General features: G+C 37.9%; 2 protein-coding genes across 9 annotated transcripts in view; both read right to left on the bottom strand.

Moving 5' to 3' along the window:
* Nucleotides 1-4,400: 4,400 nt before the first annotated feature.
* LOC311091367 (uncharacterized protein) lies at nt 4,401-7,975 on the bottom strand (the record flags this gene model as incomplete). Of its 5 annotated transcripts, none has more annotated exons than XR_014608058.1 (4): nt 6,571-7,975; nt 6,316-6,476; nt 5,623-5,880; nt 5,492-5,522 (listed from the first exon to the last, which is right to left on the bottom strand). XR_014608058.1 is itself a non-coding variant. In XM_084127296.1 (4 exons), exons 1-4 carry the CDS (start codon nt 6,055-6,057, stop codon nt 5,512-5,514), a joined length of 294 nt encoding a protein of 97 aa, XP_083983422.1. In that variant the 5' UTR covers nt 6,058-6,083. The 5 variants fall into 5 exon arrangements, 2 of the variants coding, with proteins under 2 accessions (XP_083983422.1, XP_083983421.1); XM_084127296.1 differs by lacking the exons at nt 6,316-6,476; nt 6,571-7,975 and adding an exon at nt 5,962-6,083 and having other exon boundaries at nt 5,623-5,758; nt 5,830-5,880; XR_014608057.1 differs by having other exon boundaries at nt 4,401-5,522; nt 6,316-7,975.
* A 14,639-nt stretch (nt 7,976-22,614) lies between these two features.
* Nucleotides 22,615-25,084, bottom strand: part of LOC311091170 (stonustoxin subunit beta-like) — a 51,867-nt gene continuing 49,397 nt past the window's right edge. For all 4 annotated transcript variants that reach the window (XM_084126968.1, XM_084126971.1, XM_084126969.1 and 1 more), the window contains 2 exons: nt 23,567-23,602; nt 22,615-23,351 (listed from right to left, as the gene is read on the bottom strand). In XM_084126968.1, coding sequence (XP_083983094.1) covers nt 22,798-23,351; nt 23,567-23,602 — 590 coding nt within the window. In that variant the 3' untranslated portion in view covers nt 22,615-22,797. The remainder of the gene's footprint in view (nt 23,352-23,566; nt 23,603-25,084) is intronic.

Below are 25,084 nucleotides of genomic sequence, written 5' to 3'. Positions count from 1 at the left end.
CTTTAGTGTGCAGTCTAGTTCAAGTCTCCTTTAGTGAGCAGTCTAGTTCAAGTCTCCTTTAGTGTGCAGTCTAGTTCAAGTCTCCTTTAGTGTGCAGTCTAGTTCAAGACTCCTTTAGTGAGCAGTCTAGTTCAAGTCTCCTTTAGTGAGCAGTCTAGTTCAAGACTCCTTTAGTGTGCAGTCTAGTTCAAGACTCCTTTAGTGTGCAGTCTAGTTCAAGACTCCTTTAGTGTGCAGTCTAGTTCAAGACTCCTTTAGTGTGCAGTCTAGTTCAAGTCTCCTTTAGTGTGCAGTCTAGTTCAAGTCTCCTTTAGTGTGCAGTCTAGTTCGAGTCTCCTTTAGTGTGCAGTCTAGTTCGAGACTCCTTTAGTGTGCAGTCTAGTTCAAGTCTCCTTTAGTGTGCAGTCTAGTTCGAGTCTCCTTTAGTGTGCAGTCTAGTTCGAGACTCCTTTAGTGTGCAGTCTAGTTCAAGTCTCCTTTAGTGTGCAGTCTAGTTCAAGACTCCTTTAGTGTGCAGTCTAGTTCGAGACTCCTTTAGTGTGCAGTCTAGTTCAAGTCTCCTTTAGTGTGCAGTCTAGTTCGAGACTCCTTTAGTGTGCAGTCTAGTTCAAGACTCCTTTAGTGTGCAGTCTAGTTCAAGACTCCTTTAGTGTGCAGTCTAGTTCGAGTCTCCTTTAGTGTGCAGTCTAGTTCGAGACTCCTTTAGTGTGCAGTCTAGTTCAAGTCTCCTTTAGTGTGCAGTCTAGTTCGAGTCTCCTTTAGTGTGCAGTCTAGTTCGAGACTCCTTTAGTGTGCAGTCTAGTTCAAGACTCCTTTAGTGTGCAGTCTAGTTCAAGACTCCTTTAGTGTGCAGTCTAGTTCAAGACTCCTTTTGTACAGGGCCCTGACTGAGTCTGTTTCCACCTAAAACATAATTCCACCACAAACATGATCATTACAAGTTTTCTGGAGGCTCAGAAAAAGTTCCTTGACTTCCTACAGACACAGGACTGACTGTAATTTATGTCAAGGGTTTTAAATCCTTACACATTTCTTCTGAAGCCCATTGAGGTAGAGGCCTCAGTTTCTGGGGCAGGTTGTGAAAAATCCTACAATAAAAGAGATGTGTAAGGGCCAGTCCCTTTTTTATGCCACACATTTAAATGTTTGCCATAATAAAAAGCCCAGTGCATTCACATCAGCAACTGTCACAGCAACACACAGACAGAGTGTCTTCATCATTTCCTCCACCCTAATAAATAAAAATAGGCCAATGTAAAGCATAACTGTTGTAAAGCAGGTTATGTTTGGTGTTCTGTTTGCTGCATACTGACCTCTGTGTGGGAGACTGTGTGTGTGTGTGTGTGTGTGTGTGTATGTGTGCTGGCTTCAACAGGGACACTGTATTTCCCTCTACTGCAGAACATACAGTCAGCCATATTTAAAACTTAAAAAAGTAGTAATGTATTGCACACGTACCCAGTGTTACTTGCTTAGAGGAGCCAGCACCAGGGTCAGATTGTACAGCACCTGTAATCCCATCCATAATCGGCCGCCCCTTATTGCCTACTCAGAGCCAACTCCTCCGCCAGTGTATTCTGGTTTTCTGAATTTAATTCTTTATTTCTGTTTGCTGCAAACAAGTGTTTATGATAAAATGTTCACAAAAGTAATAAAAGGTTGCGGTAAATACTCACCACTTTGAATTATATTTTTATATTTTGTCTTTATCTGCTGCCAAGAACATTTGGAGTTGGGGTTGCATCTAAAAATCAATGAATATTAATCTTTCTTAGTACATCCATGCACATTTTTATATATTATAAAAATAGGCTATAGGCTATATTACACGTATAGGCTACACATACATAATTTTACATAAATATATAACGTATTTGTTTAACTTACACATTAACATGAATCAGCAATCTTTCTCCAACAGTCTTCTCTTGCTTTGGCAGCAGAGACCGTATTGTTTCGAGCTTGAAATACATATTTAAATTAATCGTAATTATGAATGATTATCTCTCGTTCCTCCGCGGAAAAATATATCGCTCTCGCTCTACCCGCGATTGGTTGTTCAGTGCCGACGTCACTCTTTTATGTGCACGCGCGCGTGGAGTAATCATAGCTTGAGGATCAAAGCCTGAGTTGACAGAGAAAGTTGATGAGCTGCATCATGGTACCAATAAAGCCTGATTGCATCGGTTTGGTTTTGTCAACTCAAAACTAATCCTGTAACCCCGAGTTTGTTCAGCTACCTTCATGGTACAGGCCCCAGGGGGCTGTTCCATAAACCAAGATTAGAGTATAAGCCAGGCTTATTTCGGTTAGTTAGGCTTATTTTTGGTAGATTCGGTTTGATAAATCAAACTTAAAAAAGTTCAAACTCAGTTACCCCGGCAACTTATTGGCAAATTAACCTGGTCCGGGGCAGGCTAACTGTCAGGCTAAGTCTGAGTTCAGGCTTAACGAGCATACCATACCTGCTGGTATTTCGATGTCATTTTATTTTACTTAACCACTATTAATACATTTTTTTTTTAAATAAATAAATAAATAAGGAAATGTACTTTACTAATAAATGTAAGAAATTATCAGGTATAAATACACTAAGAAATGTTCAAAACTTGTGTGTTTAATTGGTGAGTTTGGTAATTAATTAAATTAATTAATTAATTAATTAAAAGTATATAAATAGGGAGCTGAACTCGTTTCCAAACTTAACCATGGCGTGTCCTTTCATAGATGAGGTGGTGGATGAGGGAGCTATAGTCTTGCGGAGGGCATTTCAAAGAGAGAGAACTTTCAGAGACAGGTCAGACCCATTGGCTTTTCATGACAGCTACCTGTATGAGCGATATAGGTTCTCAAGAGATGGGATTGCATATATTTGTAGATTACTAAGCCCACACATTGCAAATAATACACGCCGCAACAGAGCGCTCACAGTCCCACAGACGGTGTGCATTGCACTTCGCTTTTTTGCCAGTGGAACATTTTTGTACACAGTTGGAGATGCAGAGAATATCAGCAAAGCATCAGTTTGCCGCTCTGTACGAACTGTGTACCTTTCTTTAAAAAGACTACTCAATGTGTTCATCACATTCCCTGGCCACAAAGCTATTCATACCATTAAACATGCCTTTTATGGAATAGCTGGTAAGTTCAAATAACTATAAAACATGGAAATATTTCTTGACTGTTGATTTTACATGGGACATATTTAAAACAAACAAATAATTTTCCTAGGTTTCCCAAATGTTATCGGTGCATTGGACTGCACCCATGTGCGTATTAAGTGTCCGTCTGGTCCACATGAAGCGGACTTTGTGAAAAGGAAATCAGTACACAGCATCAATGTACAGGTACGGTCCCACTGAGATGATATTGAAGGCTATGCTCTAGCACTGAGTGTTCTGTACTAAGCTGGGCACCAGTGTTTAGTTCATTGCAATTAAAATGTAGTGACCTACAGGTTTATTTTAGATGATTAGTGATGCAGATTGCATCATCACAAATGTAGAGGCCAAATGGCCAGGCTCTGTGCATGACTCCAGAATCTTTAGAGCCTCATCTCTCTACCAGCAACTAGCAAGAGGTATGCTAGTAATCACTTAAATCGCAAAAAGTCTTTAAAGGTGCCTTATGTAAAAATTGAGGTAAAAATATCCAAAAAATGAGCTACATGCATCAAAAGAATGAGAAGAAATAAGGGCGATGATGTCATTAAAAAAATGTCAAGTTATAGTGCTGCATAGATATCAACCTGAATTAGCATTAGCATTATTAGCCACGGCCCGACAGGTGTCGTAATACCAGTTTCGGCCATGGGAGGCGGTATGCCGGCAACATAACCACCAGCCAAACATGCAATACACGAATAACTCGCACGGCTTGTGGGCGTACTTGAACCTGATGTCAATCGTGTGGAAAGTAGCCTACAGCCCACTACTACATTCAAATAAAATATGATAAAAAAGGAACAGAACCAGAGTAAACATTGGCACTGCTTTCCATCGCTGGAGACAACTAATGGACATGAAAAAAATGAGGTTTGACTTCGAACTTGCAACATTTCGTTTGGATTGGTAAGTAAGATGCTGTTAGTATTTCGTTAGAAGTTTGTTTTATATGTTTGTGTAGATTTTCGGGAAGTTATAACATAGAAATGTATCGAAGGCTGTTCGATAAACGTATATAACGTTCATAAATACAGTATTGTAATATAGTACACATAGCACAATCTCTATAGCTCTTTTTTTCTTGCCAACTACGTGACCTATATTATGTATATTAAATGGCTTTCCTGAGGTAAATCTGACATAATTGTTCTCCAGCTGTGTTATTGACCTCTTCACGATGATAAAAAACACTGATTGGTCGATATTATGTATGAGGAATACATTTTGGTAAGTTGTAGCCTAACGTTACTGTATCTTTCAGTGTTCCTGATTTTTTAACTATTAGCTAGTAGAGATGATCGGTTCACATGCGCTAGGGATCTGTCGTGTAACATTTACAAGCGCCAAAACGGTATTTAATTGACAGAATCTGAGAGCTGAGATTTTTTTTATATCATAACTAACCTGCTCTGTCTAGTCTGTCGGTCTCCGTGTCCTCTTTGCTTCGCGATTTTTCTGTGCGTGAGAAAATTGATGTGTGGGGTGAGAGCGTGTGAAAAGTGTTTGCGTGTGTCTCACGGTTAATGCGTGAGAGTTGGAAGCTCTGGTTACGTTGGCGCTAGCTTGGTCAACATCAGCGAATGCTGTCTGTCAAATTAATGTAATTCAAACTAACAATAAAAATGTAATATGAACAAAACGAATATGAACATATTCACTGGTAAAGGTGAAGGGGAGTAGCTTGAAGATATTCATACTCTAGAGTAGACCAACTCACTTTCTGGAGGTATACTGCCCCCATCTGGTATGGAATGTGGAGTATGAATTTATTTATTTTTACATAAGGCACCTTTAAAAAAAGAAGAAAAAAAAAACAAAAAAAAACTACATTATATATCTATATATATTCATTCTGTCTATGCAGGAGAATTCTCAGGAGTTTTGCTGGGAGACAAGGGATACCCATGCCTGCCTTACCTCTTGACTCCCTATCAGGAGCCCCAGACAGAGGCACAGCACCGCTACAACATTGCCCATGCACGCACAAGAGGTCATATAGAGATGGCATTTGGGCTGATAAAGTCAAGGTTTCAGTGCCTGAAGCACCTCAGAGTGACTCCACCTAGGGCATGTGACACTGTAGTTGCTTGTGTAGTGCTCCATAACATTGCTTGTCTGAGGAGAGAGAGGCAACCAAGGATTGTTGAAGAGGAAGACTGGGGCAATGAAGCAGTATTGGAAGAAAACGAAACAGGCAGACTTATACGAGACACATATGCAAATAATTATGTTGCTTAATATGGTCTAAACCATGTGTAGCCTTTAAAATTTTCCACTGGCCCCTTAACTTTCTCCTTAGTTGAACAAACACACAGAAGTCAAAGTATTTAATGTGATTTGTCTTTATTCAGAGTGAATCTGCCTGTTAGGGGTGAAAACACACACATAAATGTTGTGGAAAGTGATCAAAAAGGTAATGTTTTTTTTTTTTTTCCTTTTTAAAAAATGGTAGTTCTACTTGCATTTTTCTGTAGCTGTTGAATTTCCAGCTCCAACTTCCTCATCTTCAGTTTTTTATACTGGATGTCGATATCAATCGCTTCCATTTGTTTAAGGAGGTAGCGTTTATACACTCCTTTTATGTTTTCTGGGTTCTGTAGCAACATAGATTTAAGTTATTTCATTGAATAGTCTTGTCACATTGTTTTCATTTCTTAATACTCACTTTGTCACATGTGGTCCCAGACTGAGAGGGCTCTAGAACAGTGTCAGCATCCTGAAAACACATTATGATCATTTTATCACACAAGTACACTTTTTAATATTTAATACAGTATCGCATGGAACCTGTGACTACCTCAGGCCTTCTTGAACATACAGACACAGTCTCCTCATCCTCCTCAACTGATGGGCCTTCTCCCTGTGACCACTGATTAAACTCAGTTAAACTCATTAGCTTACATGACTGATTTAAAAGGTCTCATACTCGCAGGCAACATGATGTCTGGTGGATCCATAAAGCATACAGAATCTTGATAGAATTTTTTTTTTTTTTTTTTTACCAAAATGCACCATTACAGTAGCACAAGTACCTCTACGTGACATTACTGCTATGATGTACTTAGGCTTACAATGCCTAAGGAAGGAGGAAATCAGTTAGTCAGGAAGGAATAATGATAATAAAACACACACACACCTTTTATATACTCACTCCTTATACTACGTGATATCATTTTAGATGATGTCCCCCCCTCTATTCCCTCAAGGACGGGCCTCCCTTTATTCATTTCCAAAGCCAGCTCCTCTGCAGGAGTGAAGCTGCTGGTGGTGGCCCTCCCCCAGTGCCAGCAACCTCAGTCTTCTTTTTGGTCGCTGCAATTAAAAAAAAAAAAAAAAAAAAAACCTGAATAGTTGTAACTTCAAGCTGGCATTGATTACATATGTACATACCATTAGATTTACTTACCATTCTGAACTATATTTTTATATTTTATTTTCACCTGCTGCCAGGTTCTTTTTCCTTCACTTAAGTTGCTGCTGCGTGAAAGCAATTAACGTTACTGTTATTCACACACAAACTTTGCAATGTATTGTGACACACATTCAATGTTGATAAAGTATTTTAAATAGTTTACACCGCTACTTACGCATTGAGACGATCAGCAATTTCCTGCCAACCTTTCTCTCTTGCTTTATTTATTGCCGCTGTATTGCCTTTTTTGGTGATGACATCTTTAAATTCTTCATATGTTTCCAATAGCAAACGCTGTTCCGTTGCCGTGAACATCGCTACTCTATCTTTTCCTTTTGTTGCCATGGTAGCCCACAGTAAATCGATTGACCCATGCTCGACTTTTCAGGACTTTTAAACAATGGCGTGCACGCGCAATTATCTAGACTATTTAAACCTGACTCAAATTAGTAAGATCACATGATCCTCAACTTACTGTTATGGAACCAATTTAAGCGCGGATGTTTAGCTCGGCTCATTCAAGTCAGGTTTTGGACTTTAATCCCCGCTTTTCTAAGCGGCTTTTATGGAACAGCCCCCAGAATAGTAAAAAAGTTACTTACACACAATGTCGTCATTATCAGCATCATGTCAATTGATCTAAGTAAGTAAAAATATATGCACAGAATTGAGAAAATAGTATTTATAGAGATAAATTGTAGCCTATCACAGGGCAAACATGCGAATGTTCACGGTACATTTTATGCAAACAACTCTAATCGTAGTTGTAACTCTATATGTACAGTAGGCATAATTCTTGTCATTGCGTATGTGTATGCAGCATGAGTCAAATACAATCTTCTGTTCGTGTTGTATTACGCACAGTGGTTGAGCTCTAGGAGATTGTGATGCTGTTTGCATGGAATGCACATTTTACCTTTGTGGCAAAGCCTGATTTAAATTAATTGTTGAAATAAATGGTTTTGTGTCTTTTTTACATAACATTGGCTATTGCTAATGACACATAGTAACTAATCTAGCTACTTTCATTAAATATATCAATTTAAGCTAAAATTTAAGAGTCTATAATTAGGCTATACTGAGCCTGATCTATTTATACCTGAGATTTTCTTAGAATGAAGTAAATACCTTTTAGAAAAATGTTACCTGGGGTAAAACTCCCCCTGCCCTGATTTGCATTTGTATAGTTCACAGCATTTTCATTTACATGTTAAAGCCTCCCCTAGAATTAGGGGGAGGGGGGTCATGGGGGGACAACTGCCAAGCAAGGTCCACGTCAATTTCCGACAATTCACGTCAGTTTTCGGTGTTGCCTGCAAATTGCCGTGTGCAGTCGTAAACCTGAACTTCCACGACAATCTACAGTGCCGCTTACTGACGAAAATCCCACTTTTCATGCAGTGTTGTTACCTGATTATTGATTCATTTGCCCCACCTGTCCTCCCTCGTTACCCTCTTTTGTTTGCTTCCCTATTTATTCTCCTTGTGTTTGCACTCTCGATTAAAGCTTGGATGCGTGTCTCTAGTTCTGAAATCTTCCCCGTTAGCTTGAATATCTCCCTGCATTTATCACATGTAAATCCTGTGCTGACAGAGAAGGCTATGCTATACATGTTACATGAGGTGCAAGTAACAATAAGAGGAGAAGATGACATGACTTACCATGTTTGTTGACTGATCCTACTCACCTAAGTTGTTTGATGGACTCGTAAAAGGCGTGAGCGCGCGCAATAAAAATAAATAAATAAATAAAAAGCGCACAGATAGCATGCTAACAGGCTATCGAATTACTAGCATGTTGTGCTAGCAATAGCAATTTAGATTGAAGCTAGCGATGTCAGGTTAATGTGTGATGTTGAGTAAGTTATTTAGCAGTATAAACAACATGGAATGATTCAAAACAGAAAGATATACGAAGCTTTCAGACGCACACCAACGCAACAGCTGCAGCAGGAGCAACGAGGCAGAGTGAGTGTGTGTGTGTGTGGTAGAGGTGGGCGGATCGATCCTAAAATATCGATACTTCGATACTGACGTGGTATCGAAAAGGATCGATCCTCACATAAAAATATCGATCCAAATGTGTGTTTTTTTTACCAGTAATTTTTATTAATTTAGCATGCAATTCAGTGCGTAAAATAAGCTTCTAAGTGGAAAAATAAGCGAATGTTAGCGGATAATTGTGTAGGATAGAACTTTTTCTCCTAGTCATCTGGATACAAGACGAAACCAATCAATCACAGAGAGCATTCGATGCTGGTGCTTCACTGAGCTCACAGGCACGTTTGGGAAACGAAGCCTTGCTTAGATGACAGAGAAACAATCGGGAGTTATTTTGCAATAAACAAAGCAAAAGTGTATATAACGGTTCAAAATGTTGAGGACAGTAAGATTTTTTTTTAATGAAATTAATATTTTTATTCAACAAGGATCGATGCATTAAATTGATCAAAAGTGACAGTCAAGGGTTTTTCACTGTTAAAAAAATCTACTTCATATAAATGCTGTTCTTTCAACTGTGTTCATCAAATAATTCTGCATCATGGTTTCCACAAAAAAAATATGAAACTATTTTCAACATTGATAATAATAAGAAATGTTTTCTGAGCTGTAAATCAGCATATTAAAATTAAGTATCATCATAACTGGAGTAATGATGCCGAAAATTACGCTTTGATCAATTGAATAAATTACAGTTTAGTATGACATAGAAAACAGATAGCCTATGTTAAATTGTAATATTACAGTTTTTACTGTATTTTTGATCAAATAAATGCAGAAGAGAATTAAAAATCTTACAGACCCCAAACTTTTGAACAGTAGGCTAGTGTACAATAGTACTTTTACTATAATTAGGGTAGTTTTTTAAAAGTCACTGACTAATAATTACAGGCGAGTTGAGGGCACAAATCACAAAATATTTAGTAGTCATGAAAACGTTTTCAGATTTAGCATATTAATGATGCATTCACCTCATAAATCATGACACACTGCTCTAGCACAGGAAAGTGCATACAAGTTCAAGTGCATGCTTTTAAAATTAAAAAGTATTGGTATCGGTATCGATATCGGCGATACTGGCCCTGTATTTACTTGGTATCGGATCGATACCAAAATTTGGAGTATCGCCCACCTCTAGTGTGTGGAAGGACTACACGCCTGCGCACATATATTCAAACGCACACACCTATAGACTGAACTCGTAATACGCATGTGCGCGCCATCAGCGTTCTCACAGGTTCACGTTTTTTAAGTTTGCGCAGAAAGAACTTACAAGTTTTCTGTTAAAACGGTGTCGTGTTAGCGGCCTCTAAGTTAATAACTGATGATCGTTGCGACGGAAGTGAATCAATCTAAAACTAACTAGCTGGACAATAACTTTATTCTAGAGCTGCTATAAAGCCAAAACAATCTCTGTTACTTTGATTTCCAATTATCAATGTAAAGCCGCTTTGGAACAATCTACATTGTTAAAAGCGCTATATAAATGAAGATGACCTGACATGACCTGACCTTCAGTATGACCCTTAGTCTGATAATCTCGGCATCTCTCAGTAATTTAGTATTAACTGCTGTTGATCGTTATGGCCGTGTCACCCTTTACAGTACCCACAGAAAATAACCGTAACTAAAACATAAATGACCATCTGTCTTTGCTGGTTTTGCTCTTCAGCTTATATCTCTGCTCTTTCAAGCAGCAATCAACATTTTGACACATCACACAAAACAGATGTGTGTTATGGAGAGTGTTCTCTCATGATAAGTTTTACATGGGTAGTCACTGATCTGTTCGTGTCCTTGCTGTTTCCTTGTACCCTAATCATAACTCTATATTTCAGGATTTTCTTTGTTGTACATCAGCAGGTGAAAGTTATACACGCACTGATGAAGGGTGGTAAATGTGAAATGGAAGGTTTCATATTCTCTGCTTTCTACCTCTCTATATATTTTCTTTTTTAGGGAATACAGTAATGTCCTCTGTAATAGTGAATTTTCTAACATGGGTCTACTATTTTAACTCAGGCCTGAATCCTCTTATCTATGCTTTATTTTACCCTTGGTTTAGAAGGTAAACACATCCTATCACTTAAGATATTTCAGTCAGCATCAGCAACACTTTTCGGCCTCTCTTTATAGACTGAGTTTTATAACATGAGAAACAACAGCTGTGCTGATGTGCGTGTGCTTGGCACAGAGGATAAAAACATCAAATGAAAGAAGGGTAACAACTGAGCTGCATTTTTATATATATTTAAAATGTGTAGATTCTATGCAACTTTGGTTACACTTTATTTTAAGGTGTCATTGTTACAGTGTAATTATATATTATTTATACTGAGTACTGAGCAATATTAATTAACTACATGTATTTACTATAGGGTTAGGGTAGGATTAGGATTTGGTTGAGGGTTAGTTGCATGTAATTATGCATAATTTACTGTTATTACTATAGTAAGTACATGTAACATATGTAACAAGGACACTGTAAAATAAAGTGTTACCGCAACTTCTAATGAAAGGATAGATGAATAGTTTATTAATAAACCTAAACCAAGGCCCTCCAAACAAGTGATACTCAAAATAATACTAATAATATTTTTTATTTCAGCCGATAAGATAAATTATCACACAGTTATTTGAATTGATGATTCATGAGTGAATCATTCTTCAGAGTCCGATCAGTTAATCAGTTGATTCACTTAATCACACAGTTGTAAATGTTCGGTTCATGCAGGGATGTTGAACCAGGAACATGTCCAATTTTGCTAAATTGTGCTAAGAAGATTGTCAGTTGTCAGCTGAAACATTTACTTTTTTGTTTGATTCATTCGTTCTGTTGGAATGTGTTTCTCTGTACTGTTGGCACCTGTAAGTAAGATTTACTTGAAAAAAGCTAGGATACAATTTTCACTCAGAAATTGCTAGTAAATTGAACAGAACATGTTTTCAAGTAAAAGGTAATCACAATTCTTGGTGACTTGAATTAGAAATTCATTTGTGCAGTGTTAATACCAAGAGTTGAATAAATTACCATACAACATTTTACATACACATATTTGTAATGTCTGAATTAAGATAGATATGGTTACATTGCCATCGCACACACAGTACTGGAAAGGTAATTAGTATTGTATAGGGTTGTATTGTGTTTATAAACTTTGAATAATCCTCCATCTGTACATATACATTGTTGATGAAAAACTTAAGTAAATATTAATTTGGAATATCCATTTATTTTTACGTATGTATTTGAACAAGTAACACTTGCTTCTTTGTGTATCTGCTTAATGAATATAAGTTGTACTTCTAAAATACATCAAAACAAAACACCAAATGAGCATCAGTGCCTTCTCTGTGTGTGTTTACCCGTGTTTGTGTTCACACCTTTAATGAATGGTTCATCTCTATATTCAGCACAGGTGTTAATAGCACCCTCAGGTGTACATTTACTCAATAACACTCTATAACAATTGTGATTGGTCTTTAGAGTTTAATGTAAATGATTTCTCGGAAGACTTATTATTTGAAATAAGACATTTGTCACAGCTTTTATGGAAAAAACAACAACAAACCATGTGACCTTTGTGAGAGGCCCACACCAAAATTTTTCAAAGTGCAGTGAATCGTCAAACTTCATGATATGTGACCAAAATAGTCACTCAGGACACACAGCTTAACAGCTGCAACCTTCATGATTTGTGCTGCTACATCAAAGTAACAATCTGATTCAAAATAAAAAAATATGGCTCCATTCAGGGTTTTCCAGGGGCCTGTACCATGAAGCTGGTTTAGGTGGCTAGCCAGCTGTGTTTCAGCTTAGTTTACACCAACCCTGGGTTTTAGGTACTATGAAAGTAGCTCGGCTTTAATCGGTGTTCGTTGCCATGGTATCTTACACTGCACGGCTAACCTGCTCCGGGGCAGGTTATGTTCTGGATTCAAGATCTCAGACTGAAGTTTGACCAATCAGCTGAGAGCAAAGAAACATATAGGTGACGTAACTTATTCCCACTGTCTGCTGCAATGACTTCACCTTTTCTTCCAAATCCGGTGGACATATCAGCGCAAATTGTTTGACGAGCACTTCGTAGAGAAAGAGTTTTTAGCCAGACAAAATCCCCTTGCCTTTCCTGATAGTTACTTGTATGAAAGATACAGATTTTCCGCGGAAGCAATGTCTTATCTTTATGAACTTCTTGAGCCGCACATAAAGAATTTAACACGTCGAATTCATGCACTTACTGTGCCGCAAATATTGCATTGCGTTTTTTTTGCAAGTGGTACATTCTTGCACGGTGGGTGACGCACAGAAGCTAGGGGAAAACACGGTTTGTCGAACCATTCGCAAGGTCGCTCTGCAGAAATACATGAATAGTTTCATTCCCCGGTGTTCCCCGGACATTTATCGACCATGTCCATAAAAGAGGGCTTTTATAAAATTGCCGGTAAGATATATTGATAGGGTGACATCACATGAACACTTTTTTTTTCTTTTCTTTTTAAAAAAAAAAAAGCAAATTTCACAAATGTACTATACAATACATGTTAAGAATTATTATAAATCTTTTTTATTATTATTCTGTTAATCTTATGATAGGATTCCCTAGAGTCATTGCAACATGTATGCAGTCTATTGCTCCAATCTCCACTGCTCTAGGGAACATGAGGCAGATTGTGTTAATAGGAAGTCCTATCACAGCCTTAATGTTCAGGTAGAGATGATGTGAATATGTGAGATGATTATTTTCTGTGAGATGAATCTTTAAATTAATAGTAACATTAACAGATATAACAATGATCTACTAAACAGTTCATCTGCAGACGACTTGTGGTGGTCATGAACGTATGATCACAAGTTTGTATGCCAAATGGTCTGACTCCAGTGCTTGACTCACGAATTTTCCGTGAGTCTGTGTTGTGTCAGCGCTTTGAGGAAAGCAAGTTAAATTTGGTACAGTACAAAACACTGTTAATTTGAACTGAGATAGAAAAACCTACACAATAACCCCCTATATCATGACCCTCAGACAGGGCCACAGCACCGCTTCAGTGTGGCCCTCAGTAAAACCAGAGTGAAGATAGAGATGACCTTTGGCCTCCTAAAGGCATGTTTCAACTGTGTTCGGCGCTTCAGAGTCACCAGAGCGGACCACCCAGCTAGTAAAGATATAGATGTAATCACCATACAATATTACACTTAATAAAAGCACATTGAAACTGCAGATAGGTCTCAAACTGTTTTATTGGTTTTGTGGGATGGAGAAAGAGAGCAAGACAAAGTTGCATTAATAAATATTCATACTAAAGTGTTACTTGGTTAAATAAGGTCACATACTGAGATCAGTTTTATCCAGCTGTTTGATCTCCAATGTTTTTTTTTGTTTTTTTTGGAGCCTCCTCAGCTCACAGTCCAGCTCCTTTAGTGAACAGTCTAGTTCAAGACTCCTTTAGTGAACAGTCTAGTTCAAGACTCCTTTAGTGAACAGTCTAGTTCAAGACTCCTTTAGTGTGCAGTCTAGTTCAAGTCTCCTTTAGTGAACAGTCTAGTTCAAGACTCCTTTAGTGTGCAGTCTAGTTCAAGACTCCTTTAGTGTGCAGTCTAGTTCAAGACTCCTTTAGTGAACAGTCTAGTTCAAGTCTCCTTTAGTGTGCAGTCTAGTTCAAGACTCCTTTTGTACAGGGCCCTGACTGAGTCTGTTTCCACCTGAAACATAATTCCACCACAAACATGATCATTACAAGTTTTCTGGAGGCTCATCAAAATCACAAAAAGTTCCTTGACTTCCTACAAACACGGGACTGACTGTAATTTATGTCAAGGGTTTTAAATCCTTAATTTGTTCACATTTCTTCTGAAGCCCATTGAGGTAGAGGCCTCAGTTTCTGGGTCAGGTTGTGAAAAATCCTACAATAAAAGAGATGTGTAAGGGCCAGTCCCTTTTTTATGCCACACATTCAAATGTTTGCCATAATAAAAAGCCCAGTGCATTCACATCAGAAACTGTCTCAGAACACACAGACAGAGTGCCTTCATCACTTCCTCCACCCTAATAAATAAAAATAGGCCAATGTAAAGCATAACTGTTGTAAAGCAGGTTGTGTTTGGTGTTCTGTCTGCTGCATACTGACCTCTGTGTGGGAGACTGTGTGTGTGTGTGCTGGCTTCAACAGGGACACTGTATTTCCCTCTACTGCAGAACATACAGTCAGTACAGTAGTACAGTAGTAATGTATTGCACATGTACCCAGTGTTACTTGCTTAGAGGAGCCAGCACCAGGGTCAGATTGTACAGCACCTGTAATCCCATCCATAATCGTCCATCCCTTATTGCCTACTCAGAGCCAACTCTTCCGCCAGTGTATTCTGGTTTTCTGAATTTAACTCTTTATTTCTGTTTGCTGCAAACAAGTGTTTGTGATAAAATGTTCACAAAAGAGGGGGATGCAAAATGGCGCCGTAGAGTGAACACGCGTTTTTGCGAGCTGCGTGGCAAGTCTCGGGTATCTATCAAAATTTATTTTTCATTTAATCAGAGGAGTGGCTCTGTGACTAGCTTTGTTTTCGTAGGATGAGTCTGAACAATTATTTTACTAAACCCTCGGGTGTTTCACTGAGAAGCGCTAAAAAAACGAGGAACACATCACAGAAGGCGACAGCCATGGCCACGGATAGCATATCAGCTAACCCCCTGAGGTCGACGGTATCGCCGGCGATACCAGCTCGCTTTTGTTTTATCAGTGTAAAAGAAACTCATAGATACTCTGTTGACTTTGATTTTCCATAGAAGTTTCATACATCAATCGATTCTGTTAAATGTGTATTATTTTTGTGTATACTCACAATAAAAACAAAGTGTTGTGCTTTTTGCCAAATAAAGAAAAATAAACACGAAGCGAGTTCTGTTTTCTCTCTGCCAGTGAAGTCCATTCTGAAACGCGTCCGAAAATGAACAGTAACTCAGCGAATACTCAGTCAAACAGGCATACAGACACACAGGCATGAAGCTTGAATTCTCTTCTTTTAAATGAAGTAATTTATATGAAAAAACAAATATTCTCATCTTGTGAAATCTGTATTAAAAGAGAGCGATTCCAGTCGAGCTCATTACAGCTCATTCAGATGTAATGTGACACGCCCACGGAGAGCGCGCGCTATTCAAACGCAAATGGCTGAGGCAATCCAAGCAAACCTGTGAATGCCCCCATACAGCTCGAGAAAACACAAGTTTATTCAGATCATTACTTGTTTACACCGTCTCGCAGCGCTGTGAGGAATAATAATAATGGAAAATGTACCTCAGAAGTGCGGGTATATCGAGGAGCGAGCTGAGGAATGCTGTAGTAAGTTTTTTTTCCTTCTCACGTGAATCGGGTTTCTGTTTATGAATGAATGAACGGCAGAGATGTTTACCACAGCTCGCAAAAGACAGTTTAAATTTAAATCGCGTGTGTGAATGAATGATGATGTTTTAGCAAACTGTATTGCTATACTGAGATGAGTAAAAATCGACTGAAATATGTTGAAATAAAATGTAGGCTATTTGTATAAGCAACGTATTAAACTGCAAATTAACATTTATATGCCCTAATATTTCATAAAGACAACGTTACAGTCAGGCGAAATATGAAAGACAACATTTTGTTGACTAGATTTGGGTACAGTTTTTACTGTAGAATATACTGTAAGATTACACTTGAATTGTTGTTGTAATTGTAACCTTTTTAATAAAAAAATATATTTACAAGGTAGATGTAAACAAACTATTAAAAAGGTAAATATAATTTTTTTCTTTAAATAATTTGTATTGTGTTTTATTAGTAACAAATTTGGGGAGAGGATAAATATTCCAAAACTGAACAGTATACAGTCTGATACAGTATGAGAATTAACTGCACAATTATTAGACATGTTTACCTTGGATATTATACAATTTGCAAGCACAATTTGTAAAAAAAAAAAAAAAAAAATGTATATAAAATATTTGTGTATAAATATATACACATATATATATATATATATATATATATATATATATATATATATATATGTATGTGTGTGTGTGTGTGTATGCATATATATATATATATATATATATATATATGTGTATGCATATATATATATGTGTGTGTATATATTTGTGTGTATATATATATCTATATATCTATATCTATATCTATATCTATATATATATATATATATATATATATATGTGTGTGTGTGTGTGTGTGTGTGTGTGTGAGTGTGTATATGAAGAGTTCAGATGCAAAAGCCTCTAAATGCCATCTGAAATTTTCTTCTAGAATGATCATTTTTATGAAGCTTGTATATTTAAGTTAGCTATAGGTGACACACCTGAATGAATGGCTCATTAAGTATGCAGGGGCATTGTCTCATCAGGTGTGAACTACTAAATATGCATGATCGTTTACGCCCCATCCGCATATTGCCTTTCCAAACTAAAAGTGTTTCGCAAAACTTAAATCAATGTATCGTTTTATGTGAATGATTAGGCAGGATGATTTTCACATCATTTTGAAGAAAAAACTCTAGACGACATCCATTAATCACCGACAGGGGGAGGGTGTTGTGAGGTTTTGTGCTCGTGCACGGCTGCACGCGAAGTCAGAGCTGAAGAAAAAGCTGGCTCAAAACCTCACAACACCCTCCCCCTGTCGGTGATTGGTTGGAACACTATTTGTTTTGGTTTTGAGTGTTTGGCTAAACCATTTGTTTTTGTGTGCAGATCTCAGAGCCTAGGCTGCCTACAGAGACACGTTTTTTTGACGGCATGCTTATGGGGCGGGCAGCTAGCGGATCGTTAGGAAAGATTAGATGAATGTGATAAAAATATTTTTTGGCCTGAAATCACTGATACCACCTTTAAAATTCGTCTTCGAGAGATGCAAATGGAGTATGCGTTGCTCTACCCTGCCACTCTTAGCGTGAAAGTCGGCCAGATGCGCAAGAAGTTCACTTCTCCGGAGGAGGTGGCAGTTTTTCTCAACTCTCGACAAGTGCCTGCTTAGATACGATGTAATCTCCCTGCGAACTTTGTTTGGACTTTGAATTACACTTCCTCTGTTTTATTTCACCCAAAAGAGACTGACTGCGCAGTTTCGCACACGTCCGAATCATGTTGCGCTGACTCTCGGTGAGGACGAAGAATGTTGTTTTGAAACAAGTGTGTGTCTATCTTCACATCTAGGTTTGTTTGGAAACCCTGGTGAGATGCCTGAAAGGGTGGTTCCCCTGTTTTTTATGTTTTGTTATGTGTGTTTAATTTGTACTATAGTTCTGGTTAATATTTTCTGTTTTTGTTTAGCTCTGCATAGTTCTGTTTTAGGCCACTGTGTACACCACTCAAATATGTTTAGGTACAGCGGTTTCTCAATCGAAGTTTATGACAATGGATAATACACTCCGTATTTGTACTTGGAATGTCAAGGGAATTCATAATCCTATAAAAAGGAAGAAGGTTGTGTCATATATAAGAAAAAGGAAGATTGATATAGCACTATTGCAAGAAACACATTTAGATAAACAGGAACATTTAAAACTAAAACAGGGAGGATATAATCAAGTATATTTTTCATCCTTTTCATCAAAAAGTAGAGGGGTGGCTGTGTTGATCAGTAAAAATATCCCACTGAACGTTGTCAAACTGATAGAAGATGACAGAGGCCGTTTTGTTATTATAAATGGCACCTTATTTGGTAGTTCTATTTCTTTGTTTAATATACATTTTCCTCCAGGGCACCCTTCTGATTTTCTTATTAAGACATTCGCAGACTTTTATGATTTGAGATCTGACTATATGATTGTTGCAGGTGATTTTAACTGTATGTTAAATCCTCTCATTGATTGATTTCCGCATAAAATAGCGACTCCATCTAAGCTAGCCAAACAAATTAATGGTATTTGTGAGGACTTAGAACTTATAGACGTTTGGAGAGCTCTGCACCCATCTGGTAAAGAATACAGTTTTTTCTCCCCACCACATCAATGTTACACTAGGATTGATTATTTCTTTATGCCCAGAAGTTCGTTACACCTAGCTATCTCATGTCGTATCAACAATATTGTTGTTTCAGATCATGCTATGGTTGTTTTTGAGTTGAAATCGTCAAGTAGAGATAATTTTCGGCAGTGGAGACTAAACACTAATATACTCAGAGATAAGTTATTTAAACCTTTACTTTAGTTTACTTCATTCTATAACATTAATGCTCAAACCACTAAAGACTCTTCACTTTTATGGGAGACTAGTAAAGCTTATATAAGGGGATTAATTTTGTCCTTTTCTGCCTCTAAGAAACGTTAAAAAAACGAGACTCAAAGACAGTTAGAAGAGGCTGTTGTGCAGGTAAGAGAGGACCCAATAGCGAATTAACAAAAATAGAGTCTTTAATGAGAACACAGGGTGGCAATAATGTAGAAAACAAATCCTCTTCTTGAGAGATAATGGCAAAACAGGCAACCCGCAGAGAGGGCGATATAAAACAAAACAAAAATACTTTTGTAAAAGAAAAATCAGAAAAGTTCAAAAAGAGTCTCTTTAGGCAGCAGGCAGAGAAGACTGTGATTGCGGTGACAGGCTGCGGGTCTCTCAGTGTTGACAAGGCTCAAATCACAACTGTGGTTACCAGATCTCTTTCAGCATCAGATGAACTGGACAGAATACAAAGATCAAGATGATTACTATGGTATAGATCGCGCTCACCAGGCGGATGCCGACAGGACAGGACTCGGACAGAGACAGACAGGACTGTAGTTTGCTTCTTGCATGAGAAAATCAAGTGAGAATCCGACGAAGAAAGAAGCAGAAACAGACAGAGAAATAGGGACCTAATCAGAGGGGAGAGGGAACAGGTGGGAAGAGAGTAAACGAGGTAGTCAGAGAAGATGAGGAACAGCTGGAGGAAGGGAGAAGGGAAAGAAACAGTAACCGCAAAAACCCAGCAGAGGGAGACAGAGTAGAGAGAAAGATCAAGAACAAGACATAACATGACAAGACATGCCAATACATGACAGAGGCCTTGAAGGAAAAAGAAGGAAAATATGTTAAGACTGCAGATAAGACTTTACTTGGAGAAATATCTGCACTGAGGTGTGCTGTAGATTCGCTGCTTACCCAAGATGCGGAATACAAACTGAGATTTGTGAAACAGAAATTCTATGAACATGGAGATAAGCCAGGTAGACTTCTGGCTTATCTTACTAAAAAGAAAAGTGATTCACGTTCTATTATATCAATATTAGATGAAAATGATAAATTACATTATGATTGTATATCAATTAGCAGCACATTTAGAAATTACTATATGAACCTATATAACACTGAAGTATCCAGCAGCGATACTACCCTATTAGAAGACTTTTTGTCCAAAATCAGTTTACCAACTATCTCAGAAGAGCAGAAAGTTAATTTAAATGCTCCCATCTCTAAAGAAGAGTTACTAGAGGCACTCACAAAGATGCAAAGTGGAAAAGTGCCAGGTCCGAATGGTATAGGCTGTGAATTTTATAAGGATTGGCACGCTTTGCTACTTGAACCCATGCTCAATATGTTTAATTATTCATTTAACATTGGGAAGCTTCCCGAATCTCTGAGAGAAGCTAATATTTCTCTTATATTGAAAAAAAGTAAACCTCCTGAAGCCTGTTCTTCATATAGACCCATATCGCTATTAAATACCGACAGAAAATTGCTAGCTAAAATTCTAGCTTCTCGGTTAGAGAAAGTAGTAACTGATGTTATTAGAGATGACCAAGTAGGTTTTATGAGAGGCCGCTCGTCTTGCAACAATATGAGATGTCTTCTTAATATTATACAAACTTTTCAACAACGTAAGATTGATGGGCTAGTGCTATCTCTTGACGCGGAGAAAGCATTTGATCGTATTGAATGGTCATATTTATTTTTTGTTTTGGAGAAATTTAATTTTGGTGAGTCTTTTATCAGATGGGTTAGAGTGTTATACGAAGAGCCTAAAGCGTCTGTTCTTACAAATAGTTCCAGATCAGCAAGCTTCTCTTTACATAGAGGGACTAGGCAGGGGTGCCCATTGTCGCCCCTGCTTTTTGCGCTCGCTATTGAACCCCTTGCCGAGGTGATCAGAACTGACCCTTCAATTGAAGGCTTGCAAACTAATGAGAAACATCATAAAATAGCCCTTTATGCAGATGATGTGCTCATTTTCATTTCAAATCCTGCATCTTCAATACCATCTCTTCTTGATGTTATTAATAATTTCAGTACTTTCTCAGGATATAAAATTAATTTAAATAAGTCTGAGGCTATGCCTGTTGGTACCATGAAAATAATGCCAAAGGTTAGTTCATTTCCATTTAAGTGGTCCCCTGGTGGTTTTATATACTTGGGTATCTTTGTAAGCCCTGTCTTCAAAAATTTATACAAAGACAACTTTCCCCCTTTGTTTAGTAAAATAAGAGAAGACTTAAATCGATGGGATACGTTACCTATCTCCTGGTTGGGTAGAATGGCTCTTATAAAAATGACTATCCTCCCTAAACTCCTATACCCTATTCAAATGATCCCTATCCTGTTCTCTAAAAAGGTTTTAAAAGATGTGAACGGCTGGCTCAATTCCTTTATCTGGAGCAAGCGCAAACCAAGGCTGAAATTCTCTGCGCTACAACTACCAGGGTCGATGGGTGGCCTGGACTTGCCCAATATTAAGCTTTATCAGTGGTCTGCTCATCTAAGATATATGTCTGATTGTGTTGCGCTTGAAAACTCTTCTACGTGGTTAGATCTTGAACAATCTTTATCTAACCTTCCCCTTGCGGATTTGTTGTTTCTCAAAAAATTTAAAGTTGTATTTGAGAATTGTAATAACCCTCTAACGGTAAATTCACTTAGGGCATGGAGAGCTGTTTGTCGTTATGAGGGAAGAACTAAGTTAACCTCTGCACTCACCCCAATTGTGAACAATCTGGACTTTCCTCCAGGTGGATTTAATGGGAGGTTTAAATTTTGGCCGAACCAAGGTATTAATCGGCTTATAGACCTGTTTGATGAAGAAGGTTTGATGTCTTTTGAGGAGTTGAGTCAACGGTATCAATTATTAAAGCAGGACTTTTTCCGTTTTCTACAGATTAGAAATTACATCTTGAAAGATACCTCATTGTGCCATACCAGAAGTCCTTCTCCTATAGAAAAAGTGTTATTTCAGACACCTGGGGAAAAGTCGGTGAGTCAGTTATACAAGACTCTTAAAGTGCAGTAAACATACAAATGAAAGGGATCGATTGATTTCTTATCCTAGAGCTGAGAACATTAATATTATAGCCATCATCGAGTCGACTAGTGATGGGAGAAACAAAGCTTTTCAAAGCTCTGAATCAACTGAACGTTATTAGCAAAAACGTAATGTTGCTTATTATAGCGCCACCATGTGGCTGAATCTCACAAGATTTGATACACAGCCTCATTTTGACACATATACATTTATTATCATAAGAGTCAGTCATTATGAATTGACCTTATTAGCTGCTGTGATTTGATTGGCTGCTGACGGCCATGTTTGTTGAATTGTGTGAGTGATATTTGAAGAGTGTGTTATCATGTGACCCAGAGAAGATGAATATCAGGATTTGTTGGGTTTGTTCAGCAGATACAGATCAACACATACAAATTATCATTTAATATCTTCACAGTGTTTTGATGTGTCAGGGTTTTTTTGATGATGTTTTGTCATGAGTTTCGAGTGAAGTGGATCAAACGGTCGAGGAGAAGTTTATTTTATTTCCATGCTTGAGATCTTTATGACTTACAGTCTCTGACGCCCAGACATGTTTAGAGCAGAAAATAATAACTGATAAAACACTGCAAATATAATAATGTTGCAGCGGCTTCAGTGCTTGAACCCATTAAATACACCTGGATTAAAATACGTTTAACAAATCCCACTTCTACATGATTTATAGATGATTGATGTGAAACTAAATGAAGCTGATCTTCATCAACACAAACAGAGCTTGAGAAAAGCACAGATACACACCGACACACACACTGATGTCTATATGAGGATTTATTACACAGTTATTCTGACATGATATTTCAGTGACAGAAGTTCAGCTGTGTTATTAATGTAATGAAGAGGAAATAAGAGACTCTGTAACATCTCACTGTTACTGATTTATCATGAAGCTCAAAGCATTATGGGTAGAGTCTCTCATCAGGCTATTCTCATTCATCAATACAGTTCCACTGATGATTCAGCAGTAACCAAAAACCCCGGATAGAGCGGCTGAGTGAATGTGGTCTGGACTGTGTGGATGAGGCTCACTGTGTCTCCGTTGAGGCTGTAGAAGGACAGAGTTCCTGCACTGTGATCCACATACACTCCTACTCTACACCTTTGTGTTCTACACTGTTCTGTACTCCTGCTGACGGACTCAGGGATTTCAGTCTTTATGGTATTGTGCATGAAGAAGCAACCGGAGGGAGAACAGACCAAAATCCAGGACTGATCATTACCTCCAAACACACACTCATGAATCGATCCCTTCCTGCTGATGCTCTTATATGACACTCCTATAAACACAGTCATACCACTCCACACAATCTCCCAGTAAGAGCGTCCACACACACTCTCTCTACACAACACCTGATACGCATATCCGTCAAATCTGTCTGGATGATCAGGATACGGCTGGACTGTTTCATTGTGAGTAATCAATCTGTTCCTCTCAGACAGACGGAGGTAATTATGCAATGTGTTCGGATCCAGAGTGAACCGCTGAAAATCTGATGGAGATAAAACACATCACAAACAGGAATTATGAATCTGATCTTTTAATGTAGCTGAACTCTTCATGTTCAGTATATCATCAGTGTCTCAGTGCAGTTCAATCATCATTTACATGATCAACTCTAAAACTCTTCCATCATGTTTTCTTTCAGCTTCTACAGGAAGAACATGAACACACTCAGTGAGTTTCTCTGCTTGTTTTCTGACTTACATTGAAGTAACTCTCTCCGGGTCTTGGGAACAGTGGCTGTGGAAATCAACAGACATAAAAAACAGATATAATACAGATGAGCAAATGCTAAAGCTTGGGTTGCTGAATATTCGATCGCTTACTCCAAAAGCACTCACTGTTAATGATATGATTTCAGATTATAACCTAGATGTGCTGTGTTTGACAGAAACCTGGCTAAAACCAAACGATTACATTACTTTAAATGAGTCCACCCCGCAAGATTACTGTTATAAACATGAGCCTCGTCTGAAACACAAAGGGGGAGGTGTTGCTGTAATTTATAGTAATATTTTCAAAACCACTAAGAAATCAAGTTTTAAATATGATTCTTTTGTAGTGTTAGTGCTTAATGTAAAAACATATAGTATAAATTATAAATCACGTTTGAGATTTGTGCTGGCTACTGTATACAGGCCACCAGGGCACCATACAGACTTTATCAAAGAATTTGCGGACTTTATCTAGTCTCGTGTAAACTTAATTTAGCTAAGGCTGCAAAGCCGACTCCGTGTTATAAATATGTTAGAACTATCACTTCTGCCACTAAAGATTGCTTTATTAATAATCTTCCTGATCAGTTTCATCATCTCAGCATCCCGGATAGCTTAGAAGAACTTGATATTGCAACAGAAACGTTTAACTCTCTCTTTTCCAGCACTTTAGACACAGTTGCTCCGTTGCGCTTAAAGAAGATTAAAGAAAATAGTCCAACGCCGTGGTACAACGAGCACACTCAGGCCCTTAAGAGAGCAGCCAGAGAGATGGAGCGCAACTGGAAGAAACAAAACTAGAGGTATTTCGCATTTCATGGAAGGAGAACACTATTGCTTACAGAGAGGCTTTAAAAGCTGCTAGATCTGCTTATTTTTAAAACCTTAGATATTCTTAAAACCCTAGGTATTTATTTGAAACGGTGGCTAAACTAACGGAAAATAAAGCTTCAAGCCCAGACGTTTCCAAGCAGCACAGCAGTAATGACTTTATGAACTTCTTCACTTATAAAATTATAACTATGCAACCGTCTACTACAGTATCGCATCAGGCAGTGCATTGTAGTCTCCCTGAGGAAATTTTTTATTCATTTATTGCTATAGGAGAGAAAGAATTGTCTAAACTCGTTAAATCATGTAAATCTACAACATGTATGTTAGACCCTATACCCTAGCTGGCTATGATTAAACCGCTTGTTAACCCTCTGAGGTCGGCAAACGAAGCGTTTTGCTGGATTTTCTCCACATTGTAGCACAATAAACTTAAATTACTCCGTCATTTATGGTCATACAGAAAAAAGAAATATGAAAAAAGAATCTGTGATATGTCTACTTTTGTATGTGTCCACTTACAATCAAATCAAAACATTGTGCTTTTGTAAAATAAAGAAAATAAACAGGGTGTGCGTTCTGCCTCTCCGTCGCTGTGAACTTTTTTTTCTTGAGCACGTCTATAAACTGAAACAAAAACTCAGCGAATACTTGTCACACATTTATGAGCCATATA

This window comes from Abramis brama, assembly GCF_963993115.1.
Source record: "Abramis brama genome assembly, chromosome: 1".
Taxonomy (NCBI): Eukaryota; Metazoa; Chordata; class Actinopteri; order Cypriniformes; family Leuciscidae; genus Abramis; species Abramis brama.
Note: the sequence above shows the minus strand (reverse complement) of the source record. Positions and strands in the feature narration are given on the sequence as shown.